The sequence below is a fragment of the Paroedura picta genome, chromosome 13, assembly GCF_049243985.1.
Source record: "Paroedura picta isolate Pp20150507F chromosome 13, Ppicta_v3.0, whole genome shotgun sequence".
Classification (NCBI taxonomy): Eukaryota; Metazoa; Chordata; class Lepidosauria; order Squamata; family Gekkonidae; genus Paroedura; species Paroedura picta.
This window is the reverse complement of record NC_135381.1, coordinates 15,682,224-15,700,258: the sequence shown is the minus strand read 5'-3', so window position 1 is coordinate 15,700,258 and position 18,035 is coordinate 15,682,224. Positions and strand designations below refer to the sequence as shown.

Here is an 18,035-nt window from a genome sequence, read left to right as displayed (position 1 = left end):
GGCTCAATTTAGCCATTGTGGCTACTGAACATTTCCTGCTGAATTCCACCATAAATTTGTAGAATAAGATAGTAACAAAACCCATAAGTGGATTTTCTGTTTTATTTATTTATTCAATTTTTATATCTGCCCCTCTTGGCATGGCTTCTCATTTACAATTTGGTTCTGGAACCCCTTCCTGTAACTAAACTTGTCACTTCCGCACTCTCTACCTTCCAGTCCACACCCACCTTGTCCATGAGTACCTGTCCTTATGCCTTCCATCCTCATTCCCCCCACCAAAAGGAAACATGTCTCCATGCCCCTGCACTTGTCACCCACAGATCTTTCTCTCTTCCCCTTTCCCCTTGCTTTCCCTTCCAATTCCGACCAGAAACTCCTCAAGGCAGGGGACTTCCTTTTTATGTCACATGTGCATTGTCATGTTTGTTGACGGTGCTATGTTCAGTCATAAATAATTACCAGAAGTGACTACCAGAACTGGGATTGAGCTGCAGAATCTCCCTCTTTGGCGGGCACACATCACATCTCCCCTGCTTATTTCCATTGATGATCCGGCCTTGACCCACTCTTTTCTCTGAGCAGGATTTCTCATTTAATGCTAGGTTGCTCATTCTATCCCCTTCTGCGCTTGAAGCAAGGGCCTTCCCTTCATTCTGCCCCTGTGCAAGTTCCTGCTTCTTTCATTTCTCTCTCCCCCCCCCCCCCAACTCTGTTGTTATTCTTCTGGTCTGACAAGTTGCTGGCAGCTGCAGTATCCAAAAGAGTAATTAACCTCATCTTTCCTTTCCCTCCTTCGCATTAATGAAGATGTCTAATAAGTCTGGCTTAGCTTGCCTTCCCCGATGCACGGCTTCCACGGCTACATCACAGGCTAGCCAGCTGCTTTATTCTGAGATGTGTGGGCCTGTTTTTAATATCTACAGCTGCAATCACAGGGAACCTGTTGCAGTGGCAGTCTCCCCTGGCAATGAACTGAAATGCTTTAATAAGGCCATCATACAACTTATCAGATACTCATGGATGCTTTAGGCCAAGGGTAGTCAACCTGTTTGCTGGCAGGAGCTCATGGAAATTGTAGTCCATGAACATCTGGAGGACCACAGGTTGACTACCCCTGCTTTAGGCTGATCCTGCATTGAGCAGGGGGTTGGACTAGATGACTTATAGGGCTCCCCCCAACTCTAGGATTCTATAATTCTATAACTATTATTATTAGTGCTGATAATTTCAATGTTATGTTTTGTGGGCTGAGGGCATTTTTTAGTAAGCAGGAAATATGCATTTCCCTCTGCCCATGGTTCATCTCAGCAATGATCTCTATAGTGAGAGGTCAAAACCAGGTTAGTCCATCTGTAGCAACAGAAAAGAGCAGGAGTCCAGTAGGATCTTAAAGGCTAACAAAATTTGTGGTGGGGTATGACCTTTTGTGAATTTCTGCTCACTTCTTCAGGTTTTATAGTGTAGGCTCATATAGATTGCCCTTTTCCAGGCCGAGGTCTGTGGAAAATACCTTTGTCCATGGGGAAAAATAGATACAGGAAACAATTTAGGTTGCAGGAAGCTGGGGTGACGGGCAAGGTTTCAGGACCAGGAACAGAGAATGAGGCTCAATGCAGGTTGCTGGAGCAGAGATCACGTAGCTTTCCAAGGATGTACTATTTTTAAGTTCATTTTTTAGAAAAATAATCCTCTCCCGCCCCGGTTATTATGACATGTCAATTTTCTTTGTTCTGTTTTCATTCTTTCTATTGGTTTCAGTGGGAAACACATTTCTGCCTGTTTGTTCTTCTTTCATTTGCTAACCGCCTAGAACTGGATTTGGGGAATTGTTTCCTTTGTTGGATGATCCTCCCTGAAAATTTGAGACAGGTGGGAGGAAAGGGTCCTAATTTTATGAGCAAATGGCATTCTTGCTTGCAGAGTGGGCATAGCAGATACTTGCTAGGCCAGGAAGCTGGTTGAGGACATGATTTATACAGTACAACGGGCATCTTATTTATGAATTTGCACCCAAAGCTAGGGATGTGTGGGTCTGCTAAGGAAAACAGACGACCCTGACACTTAACACGCTTGAAAATTTTTTCTTCCTATCTGAGTCTGTCACTTGAAGTGAGCCAAGCTGGGTGAAAAATGTTTTCACAGCCAGAGCAAAGAGAGGAAAGGCAGGGGAAGGGGCAAAGTTAATTGCCCCCTGCTGGTACATTCCGTCATTCTGTTTGTGTTGAAAGAGATCTTGACATCCCTCCCCACTTTCTTTAAACGTGAATGGGAGGTAATGCTTACAACATACACACATAAGCACTCTCAAGATTATCCAGAAAAATGTTATCCAGTAAATAGTAAATGTTAAATGGGTCATCAATTTAAAACCTCTGGTAGTGCCTTAGGAGCTCTTCAACATGGTTTTGAAAGGGGGGGGGGATCAAGAGATGATGGTACAGTTATGATAAACCTGCCAGAAATTATCTTAACATATGCAAACACACACACACACACACACACACACACACACATGAATGAGACTGTGCTTATCTTTTCCCCCCATCAAGGTGGGTAGCAATATAGGTGGTGAGATTTCTTCTATGGAAAGAACACCGCTGTCTTCAAATGAAACTGAAGATGTCAGGAGAGCACAGATCCATCCTGGTCATTGATCTGTTGCATCTCATTTAGTTTCTCTCTCTCTCTCTCTCTCTCTCTCTCTCTCTCTCTCTCTCTCTCTCTCTCTCTCTCTCTCTAATGCATGTACCGCATATGTATTCAGAGCGTACAGCAGACAGGGTATGCATGCCAGCGTCAGAATCATCAGAATAGCAAGCCAACAAGAGCCACTGCTAATGTATTATCAGTCCAAACCCTACCTGAGCCAGTGAGCCAGCCATCTAATTCCTTTAGATAGCTTTAGAAAGGTTGATCTGACTATGCACAGATCCATGGGATGACCTAAAAGGCAAGGGCAGGAACACTCCTTACTTAGTCCTTTGGAGCATCAAGATCTGCGTGTAGATCTGCTGATTGGCAGGCATCCCTGTCACTTACCTATCTGTTGAATTGTTTTCTCCATGCAGTTGTGTAGTGTTTACTGGCAACAGCTCTCTGGCATACCAGTTTCCTTTTCACTGCCAACAACTAGAGTTCTTTTTAACTGGGGATACTGGGGATGCTGGGGATTTAACTTGGAACCTTCTGTGTGCAAAGCACTGGTATCACCACAGAGAGTCACAGTCCCTTTCCCCCAACTATTCTCTTATTTTGTCATTAATTTTCTAAACTGTTTTTGTTATAGTAGCTGTATTATATATTTGTTACAATAACTACATTTAAAAGGATGTGCATATTCTCTTTGGATTTTGATCTGGCTACACATCGTTAATATTTTGTGTGGTTCCAACACTAGTCAGAAACTAGGGTTGCCATCTTCTCTCCCTCTCTGTGTGTCTCCAGAATTAACATCCTCCCAAACATCCTTTTTGTTAACAGCCTTGCTCAGGACTTGCAAGCTGAAGGCCGTGGCTTCCATTTTCGAACCAATCCATCTTATCTGTCTATATCTGTCCTCTTGCTTGACTTCCAGAATAAAAGGGATCAGTTCAGTTAAGGTTGCCCCACAGCACCCTCATTCTGTCTGGTCAACTGGAACTGGGTTGGGATTCTGTTTTCAGTGATGCTTCTCCAATTCCTATTTGTCAGCCGCAGTGTAAGCTGTGTCTGGAAATCTCACTGCCCTTGTATTGCATGGAAACCAGTAAGGAATGGGGTTTTTCCTCTTCTAAAGGGCATAGAGTGGCTGATGCAGCATCTGGTTTCACAGTTTACTTCAGCCCTTTTTCTGGTTTACTGATGCATCATGACAGCAAGTCATTTGCTGCACTGAATTTCCAAATGTGGCTCAAACTGCCATAGGAAAGGGTAACTCTTCAAAAGTACCATCCCTCTGGCCTCGGGTCTTGTGACTTGGGTCTTGTTTTACTCCCTGGCACTTTTGTGGCAGCCAAGATGGGATGCTGAAGGCTGGGTTGAGTCCTAAAGAGAAATTACTTTCAGAAGTTGGGATGGTATCTGCAGGGGGTGATTCTACTTCCTCAGTAGCTGAGTTAGTAGTGTGTTCTTCCACAACAGCTTCTGGGGATGGCACAAGATGGAGGTTCTCAGGAGATTTTGGCCATGTGCCCTAGTTAGGCTCCCGCTCTTCTGAAGCTTCCTATTTTTTTTGTCTGGTTCCCATAACCACGAGCCATCTACTGTTGAACACATAAAACTTAACTGGAGAATCTTGGGAGTGATAGTTGGACCCCTTATGTATGCTTTTCCATTGAGATCTGACCTGATTTGCTCTTTGATATGTTATGAGGAGTTCAGGTGGAAGTAAGAGAAGAACCTGGAAGTTCCTTCTTGAAATCCCTCAAGGGTGAATCATTACCCAAATAAGCATCAGGACTGGCAGAAGCTGGGTGATCCTGGGGTTTGATGGCGAAGAACCAGTTCACAACAAAGGATGGATCTGCAACCCTTCGAATGTCACAGTCAGCAGGTCCCTCAGGCTCAATTACAATGCTCTGAAAAGTCTAAATGGACTGGGACAATCTGGTTAGCCTGCCATTGACCCTTGGGAAAAAAATCATGTCAGCCCTCATGTGGGAGTTAATCAATAAAGTATTAAGCACAGGGCCAGTAGTTTATTACCAGTCAGCATAGCTCGGTGTGAAGTAGGGCTTGTCAAACACATTTACACATTTCACTGTCCAAAGAGGGGCTGCAATGAACAGGCCAAGCTTGTGGTATTCATGATGTAAGGGACCCTGAGATGTATTTCAATTGGGCCGAGGCGTACTGAGGGCGTTTCCCTTGCATGCCATTCACTCTGTTTTCTTAGCGGTTGATTCAGAGCAGGTTGTGAACCCAGTTCCTGAATTTGGTGGCTTCTCCAGGATGCCCCCTCCATGCCTTTCATAACAAAAAAGCGGCTTTAGAAAATGGCTGATGGATTGGAGAGGGATATCCCCCCCCCCCCGCCGCAAGCAAGCTGCCATGTGTCTCTTGGATCAAATTGAACTAAAGGCAGGAGAGCTGCAGTCCACAGGAAAGCTGGGAAAGGCCAAAAAGAACATATTAGGGGAGAGAACAATGGACTGAACCCTTTTTTCACCTTTGCCACTTGTTTTTTTTTAATGTGCAAGGATATGCTTAAGAACTACGGTCCGCCCTGGAGTTCCCCCTTTGCAGCCTTAAGTGGTACCACCCAGGAAAGGGTCCGTAAGATATATGAACCAGCTTCCAGCCTTTGAACATCAAGAATCCCTAAGGCAGAGAAAGGGTTAGGGCAATAAGCGGCCTGATTTATATCTGCAGCAGGGAATCCTTTTAGTGGTCACTGCAGATGAGACCTGCTAAAAAGCTTTGCTCTCTTGAAGCCGCCCTCCTTCCTTCTCCCCTCCTTCCACACCATTAGCCAGATATTAACCTCCCTTTTACAGCTGGCTCCTTCCCCTAGCAAGAGCGGAGTTCTGAGATCAAGCGTGCCGGCATCTAGGATAAGGCAGCTGCCTCCACAGCCAAAATTTTATTTTAGTGCCCAATGGGCTGCACGGCTGGATTTTCACAGCTGTGTGAGCCATTTCCCACAGCCTGCAGAAAACAACCCAGGAGCGATTTAGTGCAAGGCTGGGCTCCAAGGTTCACTTTTACCTGCTCACCTTTGGACAAGGCCAGTCTGCAGAATCCAGGGCTGGTGCTTTTCAAGCTGCCAGTCTGGGTGGTGAAATTGTTTGAATAAAAAGTGTATCTATGTCTTTTCTTTATTTTCTTTCTTTATTTGATTCAATTTGTCCACCGCCGCTCCCAGCAAACTGGCTCGCGGCAGTTCACGACATGTAAGACATCCCATAAAACTTCTAAAAAACATCTCAACATTCCCACCATGCAATAAAATCCCCATAATAATCATGCCCTTAGAATAATCTCCATAACCACAACTATTAAGATTAGACAAAAAATCACAATTTAAACAATTAAGATGGCAGTTTGGTGTTGTGGTTAGGAGTGCGGACTTCTAATCTGGCATGCCGGGTTCGATTCTGCGCTCCCCCACATGCAGCCAGCTGGGTGACCTTGGGCTCGCCACGGCACTGATGAAGCTGTTCTGACCGAGCAGTGATATCAGGGCTCTCTCAGCCTCACCCACCCCACAGGGTGTCTGTTGTGGGGAGAGGAAAGGGAAGGCAACTGTAAGCCACTTTGAGCCTCCTTCGGGTAGGGAAAAGCGGCATATAAGAACCAACTCTTCTTCTTCTTCGTCTAATAGACAAACTCGGTTCTTCCCTATATGTCCATAGCTAAAGCATCAGTGGGTTGTAGCACCATTTAATCAGGTGGAAAGAAAAATGATAGTGAAAAGATATCCATCATCTGGTCTAATACTGGGCCCAGGAACTGGGGTGGGGTGGGGTGGGGGGACGGGACCTGATCATATACCCCAGGGCCTCCACCCAGCCTCAACCATATGCCTGGTGGAAGAGATTCAAACCCACAGAGTGGAGTGCCTTGTGGGGAGCATAGGGAGGTAAGTGGCCCTGCAAGCAGGTAGGGCCCGAGCCATGTATAGCCTTAAAGGTCGAAACAGTACCTGGAACCTGATCCAGAAACAAACTGGCAGCTGCCTTAGCAATGGCTGAACATGGACTTGGTGAGGACCGGACCTCATATCCTTTTACTGGCCTGTTTCCCATATTAGAAATCATTTGGGCTGGGAGGAAAAGTGCTAAAGGATAGAGCATGGTTTATCTCCCTAGTTCCAGAATAAGTCCCCATCCCATACTTTCTTTCCTTATGGACTTCTTATTGCGTGGCTTCTCCCCACTAAGGGCTATAAGCTGCCAGGCAGCAGACTTTTGCACTGAGGACATAACATACCTGCCTGAGAACATTTGCTACTTTAAGAACGGTGAGGCTCAGGTTGAGCCTTAATTATTGAAGTTCTGACTGCACACCCGTGCTGTTCGACGCATATAAAAACAGAATGGAGTATGTTCGGATGAATTTTTCTCCATGACGATTTAGTTTACATAGAATCAAAAAGTTGGAAGGGATCTCCAGGGTTATCTAGCCCAACCCCTGCAGAATGCAGGAAATTCACAACTACCTGACCCCAATTCCATGCCCAGATGATGCCCCCTCCCCCAGATGATGCCTGCAAGAAAGGGCCACAAGAGCCAAGCACTGACAAAATTCATTTTGCCCACCTTGCTGAATGTATATATTCCAACATGCTCCTCCTTCCTATCTGTAGCCTGAAATCTTCCAATTCCTGAAAAGCTTCGCTTCTTGGCTCCACAGAACAAACTGGACCAAATCCAATTGCTTCTCAAAAATGCCCAGTGCTTCTGTTAACTATTTTTAAAAATTGGAGGATCACCTTTTCTAGGAATCCTTCATCCCTTCTCAGCCCTTTCGGATCTTGGTGCATTCTATGCAAAGAGGATGAGCGGGACCAGCTTTTTCTGCAGCTTTTATGCATTTGTTGCCGAGGCGTTATAACCTGCGCATGGTCAGGCTCGGAGGACAAAGAACTGAATAATGTGAAAAGGTGGGGCTTGTGCCCATAGTCATGCTCTTCCTTTAGAAACATAAAAAGGGCTTTTGGTAGACCATTTATGCACTGGGAACTTCACTGCCCCAGCTCCTGTGCAGGAGCAAAAATCGGGGGCAGATGAGGAGCACCAGGACAAATGCTCCCCCACGTGGGTGCAGGAAGAGGTGGGGCAACTTGCCATGACTAAAACTCTAGCCTGCAGCCCGGCATGAAACCTCCAGTGCATAAACGGTCGTACTGAAACCAGGGGTAGGCAAACTGTGGCCCTCCAGATGTCCATGGACTACAACTCCCATGAGCCCCTGCCAGCTGGCAGTGGCTCATGGGAATTGTAGTCCATGGACATCTGGGGGGCCACAGTTTGCCTACCCCTGACTTAAACCCTTATTCCTCATCCCCAATTGAAATGTGCATGAAACTGTTTATGCCTTTGTGTATTCTGCTTCAGCCAGCCAAAATGTAGCAGTTCAAGAGCAGTGGTCTCCGATCTAGAGAACTAGGTTTGATTCCCTGCTTCTCCACGTGCAGCCAGCTGGGTGACCTTGGGCCGGTCACAGTTCTCTCAGAGCTCTCTCAGCCCCACCTACCTCACAGGGTGGTTTTTTGTAGGGAAAGTAAGGCAGGCAGTTGTAAGCCTCTGAGACTCCTTAAGTTCAGGAAAAGTGGCATATAAAAACCAACTCTTCTTCTTCATTGATGAATTTAGACTATAACCTCAGGGCTGGGATGCTTTTTGCTCAGGTTATGCTGTACTTTGCTTCACAGACCGCTGATAACTATGTTGTTGCTGTTATTGTGACTGTCCCTTTTAATACACCCTATTTTCATCTCCAGGGCTATCAAAACAGATGTTAATTCCACCCCCCCACCCAGGTCTCAGACGCAAAGTGGCAAACTGCAGGCCGCAACCATTTCAAAGTGGAATGGATTGTCTTTTATCCCTCCCCACAGAGACATGACAAGAAAAAGCTGTTTGCCTCAGCAAAAAGGCTTGGAGCTGCATCTGAGCCCCTTTATGTCCGAGCAGGAGAGAATTCTAATGATTATTGACCCTCCTCTGAAGGAAGGCTGCATTATAATATCTCTCAATCAATAGAATCAAGAGCCAAGTGGTTGGGGGAGGAGTGGGGGGGAGGCCAGACCAGGCTTTGGCAAACTGTAGAAAATTGCATTTTGCTCTGGCCTCTTAAAAAGTTTGCGGAGCGTCTATTAGTGGTCCCCAAAGCCCTTTCCTTCTAATTGCCGTGTCTGACAATGCGATCGCCCTGGGACTGGCGTGAAGGCAGATAATGGACCCTCTCTAATTGCTTCCCAGTTCTCTGAGTCATCCAACACTTTGGAGATGGCAAAGGGGACACAAGGCCGTGTTTGACAGAAGGAGGTAACCAGCTTTTAAGAAAGCTCCAGAGGAACGGATGCAAAATTCAAAGCTGAGCTTCCTGAGGGAATTGGCAGATCTGCAAGGCTCAGCCTTCCTATGGCGTCTTAGGGGCGTTTTCGGCCTGAGTCACCCTGTGAATTTTTAGTTGTAGCAGGAGAGAGACGGAGCTGTCCGTCTGGTGACAGGAAGGATGAGCAGCTTTCAGAAAACAAAAGATTGGGGGGGGGGAATGGCAAGCAATGGGCATCAGAGTGCATGGCTGAGAGCCCCAGATGGCCAGCCTCTACCACTGCCTACTCCAGGGCTAAATCTGCACAGAGCTTTTATTTCAATCCCAGGTCGATTCAATCCCTGCTGTCTCCACAGAATGCAATTTCTACTTTGATTTTGGATGCTTTAAATTTTCCCTCTACAACAAGCATAATTGGTCTGGAGTGACCTTACCTTTTCCCAGCAATATCTTAGAGTGGATATAACCCTCAGTATTTGAAAAATCGTCATGAGAAAGCGTGCAGCTGTCTACTTTCCCCAAAATAACTTGCTGCTGAGCCTCTGCTGGTTCCATCTTGATGCTGAGCCTCCATGGTAGAGAAGCCCTGACTGGCCAAGGCTTCAGTTCAAAGGTTTCCTCATTCCGAGGCTGCCAGCTTGCCTTAAAGGGGAAGCCATAACTTCTCTTGGCAAAAGCTCTCAGTAGAGATTTGCTTCTTGTTTTTTTTTCTCCCTCCACTGCTCTCTGCAATCCTCTCCCCCCCCCTTCAAAAAAAGAAAGAAAGAGGCTCCTGCTGTGCTTGGCTCACCCCTCCCCTTCTGAGCTTCCCTAACCACGTGCAGAACAGTTTTCTGTTTCAATGAGAAAGACCTGAGTTCAAATCAATCTGGATTCTGCAGGATCCACAACGGAATAAACAAAGTAAGTGCAGATTCAGCCTAGGTTGAGGAATTCCTAGAGATTTGGAGATTGTAGCCTGAAGAAGTGAGGGTTTGGCTAAGGGGAGAGACCTTAGCAATACTGTACAGTCCATGTTCCATATCAGCCATTTCCCCCCTGGGTAACTGATGTCTAGTCTGGGTCAGTTCTAATTCTAGGAGAATTCCAGCCCCCACCTGGAGGCTGGCAGCCCTAGCAGTAACTGATAGTGCTGGTTGAAGAATGGGCAGAAGAAGAAGAAGAAGAAGAAGAGTTGGTTCTTATATGCCGCTTTTCCCTACCTGAAGGAGGCTCAAAGCGGCTTACAGTCGCCTTCCCATTCCTCTCCCCACAACAGACACCCTGTGAGGTGGGTGAAGTTGAAAGAGCCCTGATATTACTGCTTGGTCAGAACAGCTTTATCAGTGCTGTGGCAAGCCCGAGGTCACCCAGCTGGCTGCATGTGGGGGAGTGCAGAATCGAACCCGGCATGCCAGATTAGAAGTCGGCACTCCTAACCACTACCCCAAACTGACTCTCAGCACTGACAGTCCTACCCCCTCCCCCTATTCTGGCGGCCATCACTACATCCTCTGGCAGCAAATTCCACATTTGGGGCTGTCACTCCCCATGAAAAGGTGTGGCTGTACCTTTCATCCTCATCGGCATTGCCCTTTCTTCTTGACTCCACGTGAGCCCCCCCCCCATGTCTGTCTTGCTCCCCATTTGCATCTCTGTGTGTTTTAAGCAGGGCTTTTCTGAGGACACTACTCATCGGCACTGAGTACCTGCACCTTTGGGAGAGGGCGGGGAGGACTTTACCACGTCCAGTTCGCTGAGTACCATCAGGCAGAGAAAGAGAGAGTGTTGCCCTTGAGAACAACCCAGCGGGCATCTGCAGAGGGAGAGGAAAGGGGTGGAAACTGGTGCAAACTTATATATGAGCAGTGGCATCTTTTTAAAAGAAAAAGAGCCCTGTTTTTAGCATTCCTCCTTCTCCTCCTGTCTGGGAAGAAATCATGCTGGGCCGAGTGCTGCCTCCATTGCTTTAATTTCCAGCAGGGGCCTAGGTGTGCCTTGTGTTATTTTATTCCACACAATAGGCTGCGATGTGTCAAAACACGACAAGCCAGCCTGCGCGCGTCACCAGCCTCATCCCAGTGCTGAGCCTTGCAGGGCTGTGCTGAAGCTAATAATATCGGGTACGGATTAGCCTTGCCTGCCGGGCGGGCGCTGGCTGCCCCCTGGGATCGGATCCGGGAGTGGGATGGAGAGCATGCCTCTGCCTCCGATTCTGAGCTTTATTAAACGTGCGGAGTGAGTTACAATGACGAGACGGCAGGCTCCGGTTTGGGTTTCCAGCTTTTGATTACCTGAAAGACAGGCTCTTTCTCCCCCTTATGGGTCTCTAGACACCATCCTCCTTGCCCCAATAAAACAGCCAAGCCATATCTGAGTTATCGGCAGGGCAAGTGATACAGTTTATTGATTGAGATTTATAGCCCACCTTCTTCCTACGTGTCGAGGGAGGCAACGTTATTTCCCTAGCGCTCCTAGGAGTGGCTGGGCTGGACAGACGGAGCACATTAGCGAGAGGCCGGGACCTTGAATGAAATCCTGTGCCGAGTCATCTGTTCAAAGTCCTCTGAAGTCTATAGGGTTAGAGTGGCATAACTCTGCGCAGGATTGCACTGTTTGGGGGAGTCTAGCGGCTGCTGAGCCATGTCGTTCGCTGGGTGATTGTGAGCCAGTGAGCATCTTTCATCTGAGCCTACCTTGCAGGGCTATTGTGAGAATAACCTTCTAACTCGTTACTCATACAGGGCACGTGTGAATTAAATGTGAACATGGGGATCTGCCGTACAATGAGGCAGACCATTCAACAAGCTCAGTCTTGTGAGTGTTACCATCAAAGGCTCTCTGGGGTCTCAGGTGGAGGTTTTTGACCTCACCTTCTACTTGATCTCTTTTTTAGAACCTGGAAGCACTGGGGGTTGAACGTGGGACCTTCAGCACATCAAGGGGATGTTCTATCAATGAGCCCCAGAGCCTCCTGATTATCCAGTTCCCAGGTGGCTAAAGGCCACCCCACTGGCTCCCAAGCACTGCTCCCACCCTCTGGAGAAGCCGCCAGAATCCTTCTGCCTGTTTGTGCAGAGGAAGGTTTACCTTCCTTAGGAGGCAAGAGATGTTGTTCATGCATTTTAATGCCTCATTACACTTTAATGCAAAGTAGCAGCTTGATTGCCGGGTTCGGAGAGTCGAGTCGGATGAGGCAATGACACAGAGCCGGACAAATTGGAGGCACGGAGGGAGGTGGGTCACGCCAGGCCAAGGTGGAAGTCAGGCCTGCCATGATAAATGCTGGCAAAGCCAAATCAAGATGGGACTGCATTCTCCCAGAGGGCAAGGGGTACAGGAGGGTGGGAAGTCTGAAGGATGAAAAGGAAGATAAAAGTTTCTCCTTGTTGGCTGTAGAGCAGGGAGGCCATCGTGAAGCCCCCTTCTTCTGAAATCTCATTTCAGAGATTCTCTGGCTGAGATTCTCCGTCCAGAGTCAGGGAGCCCAAGGCCTGATGCTGCAGGAGAAAGAGGGAGAGTGTATCTGCGAGCTCTGCCCTGGACTGTCACTTGCACACCAGAGCATGCCCAAGGGCACTTGTCCTGGTTCCTTTTGCACATTTCAGGACAGTCCTGTGGGGTAATCCTAGGTCTAAAATCGGGAGGCCAGAAAGGGTGCCTTGGTTTAGTAGATGCCAAACCCCGGAGCCTCCGTGGTAGATGAGCATTTTCAGCAATAGTCTTCAGATTGGGTTCTTACAAACAGGCCCCGATACAACTGCCCTCTTCCTTATCGCTGTTTCAGAAGTGGTGGAAGGAGGGGAATGTGGGAGACGAAGGGAGAAGGAGCGAAAATGGGAAAAAGGAGGAAAGGGTTAGGCAGAAAAAGGCAATGTGCAGTAAAAACAAATACTTTCACGTTATTGGTCTGAGGAGGATCTGGGGATCCAGTATGGCTGAAGGCAACCTGCTGCTTCCAGCTGCTTCCGGGGATGGAGAGTGTTACATTTCAGCCCATGCGAGACCTGCTCTGGGGCCAGTGAAGAGGCACAGGAATAGCACCCCCATGTCGACCATTCAGATGCATGCACTGATTTTGCTGGGAACCTTTTATTCTAAGGCAGGGGTAGTCAACATTCTAAGGCAGGGGTAGTCAACCTGTGGTCCTCCAGATGTCCATGGACTACAATTCCCATAAGCCCCTACAAGCATTTGCTGGTATTTGCTGGTAGGGGCTCATGGGAATTGTAGTCCATGAACATCTGGAGGACCACAGGTTGACTACCCCTGTTCTAAGGGAGTTGATCCAGCCCTGTGGCGAACGCATTTTGCAAGAGATGTTTCAGTTTTGTATAACAGATACATGAAGAAGATGCTCCTAGTCTGATCTGCATCCTGTTCTCTCTCTCTCTCTCTCACCTGGCTGTCCTTTAGGAAGCAAACTGCTGATCTTGGTGCTTTGCTTGAACTTCCCAACGGAGGCGGAATCCTGCCCGGTGGCGTGTGTGTGTTACAGCGAACCCAAGATCACCATCAGCTGCCAGCTGCAAGGACTTGGCGCCATCCCCACCGAGATCCCCATCCAGACCCAGCGCATCTTCCTCCACAATAACAAGATCCCCCAGATCAGGTCCACCAGCTTCACCTACTGCCGCAACATGTCCATCCTTTGGATCCATTCCAACAACATCAGTCTCATTGAGCCCGGGGCCTTTTATGGGCTCGACAAGCTGGAAGAGCTTGACCTCAGCGACAACGTGAACCTGAGGTCCATCAGCTCTTCCACTTTCCAGGGCCTCGTCCACCTCCACACCTTGCACCTCGACCGCTGTGGGCTTCAGGAGCTCTCCACGGGTCTTTTCCGGGGTCTTTTCTCTTTGCAGTACCTGTACCTGCAGGATAACAACCTGCAGAACCTCCAGGATGACACCTTCATGGATCTTGCTAACCTCACCTATCTTTTTTTGCATGGTAACAAAATAAAGAGTTTGTCGGAGAACGTCTTTCGGGGCTTGATTAACCTGGATCGGCTCCTTTTGCACCAGAACCGGGTTAGCGTGGTCCATCACAGGGCTTTCCATGACCTTGGGAAAGTGATGACCTTGTACCTTTTTAATAATAACCTGACGGTGCTTACAGGAGATACGATGGCTTTCTTGGTGTCCCTCCAGTACCTCCGGCTGAACGGCAACCTGTGGGTGTGTGACTGTCAAGCCCGGTCTCTCTGGGATTGGTTTAAGCAGTTTAAAGGGTCTTCCTCGGAACTGGAATGCCACCTGCCTCCCCACTTGGCAGGGAGGGATCTCAAACGGCTGCAGAGCTCCGACCTGGAAGTATGCATCGACTCTTTCAACCAGATAAGAACGAGCGTTTTTAGCACTAAGACCAGAACTGGCAAATTGCCAACGTCCGACCCGCCTCTAAATCCTCACAACATTTCACAAAAGTGCTGCCAGCCAGAAATGGATAAATCTTTTATTTATGAAGCCAAAGGCAAGGCGAGCCCATCTTCGCACAGCAGCCGGGGTTCCCCGAACAATCCCCTGAAGGATAAGGAGAACATGTCCAAAACCAAGTTCCAGCTGGAGACGGACCTTTCCAAAAATGGCAGCAACAAGCAGATCAACGACTCTCCATTTGGTACTTTCCCCAGCGCGGTGGACCCCCCGCTGACCAATTTGAAACCGGAATTCTTGGCCCCGATTCCTCCCTCCACCGTCCCGACCAAAAAGAGGCAGGGGTGTTTAAAAAAGAACAAATCTCGGCCGCAGTGCCGTGTCATCCAACCAACATTGAGTGCCACATCACAGCTAAGTCCATTAATCCCCCCCTTGGTATGGAGCCTATTTTGGTTCTGTTAAACAGGCCATTCCCCCCCCCCCTTTGATGAATGATCCTCCAGTCCCAGACATCTGCTTCAAAAGAAAAATCAAACCCGCCTCTACAAAACATTGTGAACAAGAGGGAGGTAATCTATTCCCAGAGAAAGCTTTGTTACATAAAAAGTTAACTGGATGCCTTTATAACACACACACACACACACACTCAAACAAGCAAAGAAAGTTGTACATAATTTATTTGTTCTTCCTGGAATCTGTGTGTTCGATCTTTTGGCCTTTGGAACTTCACTCCCCCCCCCCACACACACACACACAAGAGGTTTGGGTCAGAACAGATGATTAGAAACAAAACAAAACCATTTCCCATCTCCCCCCCCCCCCCACCCCGGGGAGGGACTAAAGCAGAAAATAATGGTCCAAAAAAAAAAAAAAGAGAGAGTATGCCTTTGAAAATGTTTCTAAAAAAATGTGCTCCACAATTTGAAATGATTCTCAAATGACGTTGCGCGGTCCCCGTCTGCAGAGATGACGCATCAGTGCTGTTTTTACTCCTGCTTTTCTGATACCTGTGGTTTAACCACCTTTCCCTTCCGTGATGCCATGTTTACAGGAGGGGGCATTTGTTAAAGAATGCTTCCTTTTCACTCACTCAAGACTGCAGTATATATATAAATATAAATATATATATATGCATTTTATTTTACTTGTGTACAAGTACGACAAAAAAAAAAGAAAGATACGAAATAAAGATTTCTCTTTTTTTGCCCCCCTGGGTGGTTTCCTCACCTCCGCACACAGAGAGCTGCATGCCACGTGCATTTCAAGCTTGCGTTTTAAAAATTCTTTGCGGCAATCGCCTGGGCTGGATCATCACTGGGAAAGAAGGTAATGAATAAGCCATGCGGCAGGCCATTAGGCAGCCTCTAATTGGCATCAACAAAGGGTTCCCTCGCACGAAATCTCCAGCGCTGATACGGTTTCCCTCCCCTGCTGTCTGGCATATTTCAGACTGCCCAGAATAGACGAGGAATCTTTAAGGCAGGGACCAAGCCAAGGGCTCCAAAGGATTGGTATAGGGAAAGGGAGAATCCTGAATAAGATTCCTGGGGAGGGACAAGGTTGGAAGGAGCATGCATGTGTTGGGCGGTGTGTGTGTGTGTGTGTGTGTGTTTGTGCTTCCTTTAGTTTTCCTTCTTCTCAATAACCCACATGCACATACACCAGCCTTTCTCAACTTCTTTTCCTGTTGGGAAACCCCTGAAACATTCTTCGGGCTTTGAGAAGCCCCAGAAGTGGTGAGATCATGCAGAATTTGGTGGAAGATCTTATGCCAGTAAAGGTACTCTGACTCTGACTCTGGTGGGGAAGCATCGTATGTACGTCCACCTGGGTGCCCCTCCGCTTCCCACACCCTACAGGCCCATCATTGGCCATTGGGGGGTGGTCAACATCATTACATGTGATCATATCACCCGGTAAATGTTTAGCACATTTCGAAAATATATTAAAAAAATGAATTAACTCCCACCAATTCAGGAAACTTCTCCAGAGCTGTCAAGAAACCCCAGGGCTTCACAGAACCCTGGCGGAGAGAGCCTGGCAGACATATTAGAGTAGAGCCCAATTTTCTTTTGTTTTGAATGTCCTGTGGAGGATTACCTTGTGTCTGATAAAGTGCAGAATGGGTACCTTCTGGAGAATAAACCAATCGAAATACATCACAGTCGAAGTTGTTTATTTGTCAAAGTCTAAAAAAAACTAAGCACAGCTCCGAGTCTTGCAGCCGTCAGAGTAGCACCCTAGGAGATGGGAGACTTTGGATGCGAGCCTCCGCAGATCTTTTTAGGAGTAGATCATATCACTGAGTCCAAAGGGCTTAGGCATACTTAAGTGTGCAAAGGAGCGTGCCCCTGGATCCAAGGCCCCATTTAGCCAGGTGGAGAGGGGCATTTAGGCCAGCCACCCTTTCTCGGTCTAGCCTAATTTACCCAGTTGTCATGAAAATAAAATGAAGGTGGGGATAACCATGGGTGCTTCCCTGAACTCTTTGGAGGAAAGAGAGACCCCCCCCCCACACACACACACAAAACACCAGAGGCCCAGAAATAACCCATGGGGTACAGTCCAGGCAAGCGTCCAAATCCTGGGAATTTGGGAGCTGTGCAGCCTTTGAGCTTGTCTGACAAAGTCGAGGGAAGGCTGGCTGCATATTTGGGGCCCCCAATCTCTCGTTGGGGTCTGGAAGTCTGGGTTTATTGCAACTGATCTTCAGATGAGCCGGATCAGTTTCACTGGAGAACATGGCTGCTTGGGAGGGTGGAGTCTGGCATTATGACCTTCTGAGGTCCCTCCCTGCCCCCAAATTCCACCCTGCCCAAGCTCCACCTCCATATTATCCAAGGATTTCAACATTTGTTCCCAGGCTGTAGCTCAGGTGCTGCCCAGTTTCCAGCTGTTGGCAACTTTCCTTCTCCTAGCAAATGCTGGCAGGGGCTCATGGGAATTGTAGTCCATGGACATCTGGAGGGCCGCAGTTGGACTACTCCTGGTCTAGGGGCACAAAGTCAAGAGTGACTCCCTTTTCCCTCTCTAAATTGTGGCTACCCTGGAGAGAGCAGCCTGATGCCACTCTTGCATGCCCTTACAGTGCTGACTGTGCCAGTAGTCTGAAAGGATCAGACAAGTATAATGCCCATGATCCTCCTTCAAGGAAATAGGAGGTTATCCCTGAGACTCCTGAAATATGGAAGAGGCCTTTGGGGTGGTTCCCCAAGTCCCATAGAGGGTATCAACAGCCAGGCACCTTGCTGTAGGAGGCACCCAACGGTGCCACCCTTTAGAGCCCAACCCTGCTTATCTGCCTCTCTGTTGGTTGAACTGCTTGGATCCATGTTGCCTTCATTGGCACTTTAGCATGGAGGATGGGAGGTCAGATCCTTGGGCTTGACTTTGCTAACCAGGGGAGGGTTTCCTTCTTGCAGCAATCCCCAGGCTTCTGAGAGCACACAATAGACTTCTTGCCCCGAATAAAAAGCCAGTACAGGGTTTACTTTACCCATAGCCTGAAAGGTTGTCTTGGAGCAGGGGTAGTCAAACTGCGACCCTCCAGATGTCCATGGACTACAATTCCCATGAGCCCCTGCCAGCGAACGCTGGCAGGGGCTCATGGGAATTGTAGCCCATGGACATCTGGAGGGCTGCAGTTTGACTACCCCTGTCTTGGAGAGTATGAGAGTGTAAGAATTACTCATG

At 47.9% G+C, this 18,035-nt stretch overlaps 1 protein-coding gene across 1 annotated transcript in view; it reads left to right on the top strand.

The window, feature by feature from the left end:
- Nucleotides 1-15,549, top strand: part of RTN4R (reticulon 4 receptor) — a 111,013-nt gene extending 95,464 nt beyond the window's left edge. Inside the window, exon 2 of the mRNA XM_077308493.1 lies at nucleotides 13,378-15,549. Within this exon, the coding sequence (XP_077164608.1) occupies nucleotides 13,378-14,804 (1,427 nt within the window). The 3' untranslated portion in view covers nucleotides 14,805-15,549. The remainder of the gene's footprint in view (nucleotides 1-13,377) is intronic.
- The last annotated feature ends 2,486 nt before the right edge of the window (nucleotides 15,550-18,035 follow it).